We start from the raw sequence: 4,513 nt of genomic DNA on the forward strand, positions 1-4,513 counted from the left end.
TTGCCAAAGATCATCTACGCAAGATGTCTTACTCCAAAATAAAAAAAACTGTGTTAATTTCATTATTATTTATTAAAATAGGACATTTAAATTATCTAATAGAAAAGAATATTTGCGCATGCGCCTTTTGGTTTATGACAAATAGAATAGAATAGAATTACTTTATTCATCACAGCAGGGAAATTATTTCGCAGTTACAGCATAGAGACAAGACACAATAACAACTACCACTGAGTAGCAATGTAGACAAGATAAAATAAAATAAAATATAAAATGCTGTTAATATAAAAAGCAGCTTAGAGCAGTCGTTGCAAGGATTCAAAATGCAGAGTGTATGTAAATATATGTACAGCAGTGTGCCACAGTGCAGTTGTGCGAAATCGGACTGATTAGAACAGAACAATGATTTAGCTTTTATTGTACAGTGAGATGGCATGAATGCTTGCTTATTAAAATCTACCGATAGGTGGCGGTAAGGGAAACAGAATTTCACAAAAAAATAAACAAGTGACGCGTGTGACGTCACATCCGTTAAGGAAGTGAAGCAGCACGGGGACGCTAAGGTGAGCTGGTGAGCATGCTGAAGCTGCTGCAGGTGAGTTTCCGCCGCCAGGTGTGGAGGAGCGTCTGCTCCGCGGCGGCAGGTGAGGCGGCGACGCGCGGAGCCGCGGCAGCGGCCAGGAGGGTCGGAGTCCGGAGCTGCACCGTGGATCCGAACCTGGCGGAACAGTTCGTGTTCCTGGACTGTGCAGGTGAGCAGCTACAGAACCTCCTGCTATGCTACTGGTTCCGGTACCAGAGCTGGCTGCTGTTCTGACCCGATGTGTGGTTCCGGTTCTGATGTTCTGAAGAACCTTCTAGACCCATCTTCCCGGGTCAGAAATGTTTAGCATTAGCATGACCAGAATCGGGATGTGTTTCCGGTTTTGTTGGTTCTGGTTCTTTTGGACTTTTCATTGGGTTTTATCTCCAGAACTGTTCTGCCTCAAGTCAAGGATCTCAGCTCGGTTCTGGTTCCTATAGTCCAATTTCACAGAAAGTATTCACACCGCTTAAACAAACAGAACCCATCTGGTCCAGAATGTTCTGGTTCCGTTAGGACACTTATGGAACGGTTTTTAGATCAAAGCAGATTCATGGCCTAGTCAAAGGTTTCAGACTTTTATTGTAACAAATGTTGAACATGTTTCTTCTTCTGCTCCTTCTCATTCTTCTTCTCTGAATAATTTGTTGTCACATCAAGAAGTTCTGATTTGCCAGAACCGGCCGTTTGGACCTTGGGACAGTTTGAGCTTTGATCAGCTGACCACATCGGACGAATCTGATTGGACGGAATCAGGTTCCGCTGCCGGTTCTGTTGGGTCAGCCTGACTCTTCCTGTTCTCTCCTGTTTCAGGTCTGGAGGAGGAGCCTGATGAGGAGCAGCAGCTCCGCGTCGCCTCTGGTTCTGGTTCTGGGTTCGGGTCCGGTTCTGACCGTCAGGACCGGACCCACCTGAGGGCACTGGAGGGGCAGCTGCAGGTGCTGAGGGGCGGAGCCTCGCAGGGGGCGGGGCCAGACTCCTTCATGGAGTTCCAGGATGAGGACTTCCCGCTGGACGAGCGCCTCATAAAGTCCCAGAAGAAGAAGAAGAGGAAGGGGGCGGAGCCTAAGGGCGAGCACCGCGTGTTTGGGACGGCGGATGCAGGCGTTGCAGTCAGCGACACCAGCTGCTCCGGCTGCGGCGCCCTGCTGCACTGCGCCGCCGCCGACCTGCCCGGCTTCCTGCCCAGCGAGAAGTTCAAGGTTCTGATGGCGGCGGGGAAACTGGGCGGAGCCACCTGCCAGCGCTGCCACCTGCTCACCCACCACCACAAGGCGCTGCACCTGCAGCTGACCCGGGACCAGTACCGGGACGTGGTGCGGCGGGTCCGGGCACGGAAGGCCCTGGTGCTGCTGGTTGTGGACCTGCTGGACCTGCCGGGCTCTCTGGTTCTGGACCTACCGGACCTGGTGGGCACCAACAAGCAAGTGGTGGTTCTGGGCAACAAGGTGGACCTGCTGCCCGCCGACGCGCCCAACTACCTGCAGCGCCTGAAGCGGCACCTGGCGTGGTGCTGCCAGGACGCCGGGTTCGGGCCGCAGGTGGCCGACCTCCACCTGATCAGCGCCAAGACGGGCTTCGGGCTGGAGGCGCTGGTCTCCGCCCTGCAGCGCTCCTGGAGCTACAAGGGCGATGTCTTCCTGGTGGGCGGAGCCAATGCTGGCAAGTCCACGCTGTTCAACGCGCTGCTGGAGTCCGACTACTGCCGGTCCGCGGCCGTCGGCGCCCTGCGCCGGGCCACCATCTCCCCCTGGCCCGGTACGTAACCAGAACCAGAACCGCGGCCGCCGCTGCGCCTGGCTGACCCGCTGTGTCTCTCCGCGATGCGTTCAGGGACCACTCTGGAGCTGCTGAAATTCCCCATCACCAACCCGACTCCTTACCGCATGTTCCGGCGCCAGAACCGCCTGAAGGAGGCGCTGCAGCAGACGGAGGCAGAGCTACCGGCCGACGAGCTGCGGCGGCTGCAAAGGCTCGGTCGCCATGGATACCTAGTGGGTGAGGAGGGGGCAGAGCCATGTGACCGGGGGCGGAGCCAGGTGGGTCTCTGATCACCCACTCACCTGTTCAGGTCGGGTCGGCCAGACGTTCCGGTCCGGTGGATCCAGAAGCGACGAGATCCAGTTTGATCCAGACAGCCTGGCGTTTGGCGAAGACGGAGGATCACAGAAGGAAGGTAGGTTCTGATCGGGTTCTGATCGGGTCCCACCTGCAGGTTCTAACGCGGTTCTGACTCCTCCTTCAGCTGCCGTCGGGTCACATGACAAGCCGAGTGCCAACGATCTGAAAGACGCCCACTGGCTGTACGACACGCCGGGAATCCTGAGAGAGAGAGACGTGAGCCGCTCTTCCTCGCCCCCCTCCTCTTCCTCGCCCCCCTCCTCTTCCTCGCCCCCCTCCTCTTCCTCGCCCCCTCCTCTTCCTCGCCCCCCTCCTCTTCCTCGCCCCCCTCCTCTTCCTCGCCCCCCTCCTCTTCCTCGCCCCCTCCTCTTCCTCGCCCCCATCCTCTTCGTCTCAAATAACTTTAAAATGTTTTTTATCCAGTAAACTAAAGTATTTGATCACATATTAATAAAAAAACATGTTTTTTAATTCCAACCTAATATGGAGATTTTGGGATTTTTGTATAAAAATATTTAAATTATTTGTCTAAATCGGATTAATTGGAAAACATTTTTACACATTTTGAACCTATAAAAGTGAAATCGACCTTTTTATTCACAATGTTTTTCTGAATCCACTTCCTGTTCCTGCTCTTCGGACTTCCTCAGGTCCTCCAGCTGCTTCAGGACCAGGAAGTCCGGTTTGTGGTTCCGACCCGGGCCATCGTTCCCCGGACCTTCGTCCTGAAACCCGGAATGACTCTGTTTGTCGGAGCGCTGGCCCGGATCGACTTCCTGCAGGTAGGGCGGGGCTAACTGTCGGGTGGATGAGCTGATTGGTTAACGACGGACGCCTGGGTAATGGCCGCCGTCTGCAGGGCAGGAAGTCCTGCTGGTTTTCTGTTCTGGCCTCCAGTCAGGTCCCAGTTCACGTCACCGGTCTGGAGAAAGCCGCCAGCGTCTACGAGCGACACGCCGGCCACGCCCTGCTGGGGGTGAGTCACATGACCTCACTGTGACCTCGGTCAGCCCGTCGTCACGACGCTGTGTGTCATGTCTGCCTCCGTGCTGCGTTCAGGTGCCTGCAGGCGGGTCGGAGAGGATGCAGCGTTTTCCTGCGTTGGTTCCTCAGGACTTCAATCTGGAGGGTCGAGGTTACCTGGAGGCTGCTGCTGACATCACGCTGTCATCGGCAGGTAAGCCCCGCCTCTGCCTGCAGCCGCCAGGCTTGGTCCGATCCCCTCTCACCTGCGTGTCGTCTGTCTGTCAGGTTGGGTTGCTGTGACGGCGATGTCAGGCGAGCGGGTGGAGCTGCGGGTTCACGGCCCGGAGGCAGCTGGTTTCGGCCTGCGGACGCCGCCGCTGCTGCCTCACGTCGCTTCGCTGAAAGGAGAGCGGCTCCGAAAGTCGGCCGCCTACAAACCGCTGAGGGCCGCCGGCCAGGTCCACGGCCTGAAGCCCAGCAGGAACTGAGGCTGGAACTGCCTTCCCTGTTACCGTGGTAACGGAGGCTGACGAGACCTTGAACAAAGACGAACTCGTCTGAACTTTACTTCTGCATGTCGTGATCTCTGTTACCGTGGTAACCTGAGTGTCCTGATCCACTGTCGGTTACCCTGAGTGGTTCTGTAACCGGAGCGGGTCCGTGGTTCTGATCCCTATTTGTGTTTAGTAAAAATGAGACGGAACCAGACAGAGTGAGGTCTTTACTGTTCACAGCTTCATCCAGGCCCGGTTCTGATGGACCTGGATCATGTGACCGGTTCTGTTTTTGTTCCAGTAAACTGAGTCGAGACATCAGAATCAGAACTAGCAGCCCAAACAAACG

At 55.6% G+C, this 4,513-nt stretch overlaps 1 protein-coding gene across 1 annotated transcript; it reads left to right on the forward strand.

Moving 5' to 3' along the window:
* Positions 1 to 371: 371 nt before the first annotated feature.
* Positions 372 to 4,378, forward strand: noa1 (nitric oxide associated 1). The gene is made up of 9 exons (XM_028009632.1): positions 372 to 752; positions 1,397 to 2,341; positions 2,417 to 2,581; positions 2,655 to 2,759; positions 2,829 to 2,920; positions 3,355 to 3,486; positions 3,564 to 3,680; positions 3,764 to 3,881; positions 3,956 to 4,378. Exons 1-9 carry the CDS (start codon positions 578 to 580, stop codon positions 4,156 to 4,158), a joined length of 2,052 nt encoding a protein of 683 aa, XP_027865433.1. The 5' UTR covers positions 372 to 577; the 3' UTR covers positions 4,159 to 4,378.
* Positions 4,379 to 4,513: the final 135 nt, after the last annotated feature.

This window comes from Xiphophorus couchianus, chromosome 23 (assembly GCF_001444195.1).
Source record: "Xiphophorus couchianus chromosome 23, X_couchianus-1.0, whole genome shotgun sequence".
In the NCBI taxonomy this organism is placed as follows: Eukaryota; Metazoa; Chordata; class Actinopteri; order Cyprinodontiformes; family Poeciliidae; genus Xiphophorus; species Xiphophorus couchianus.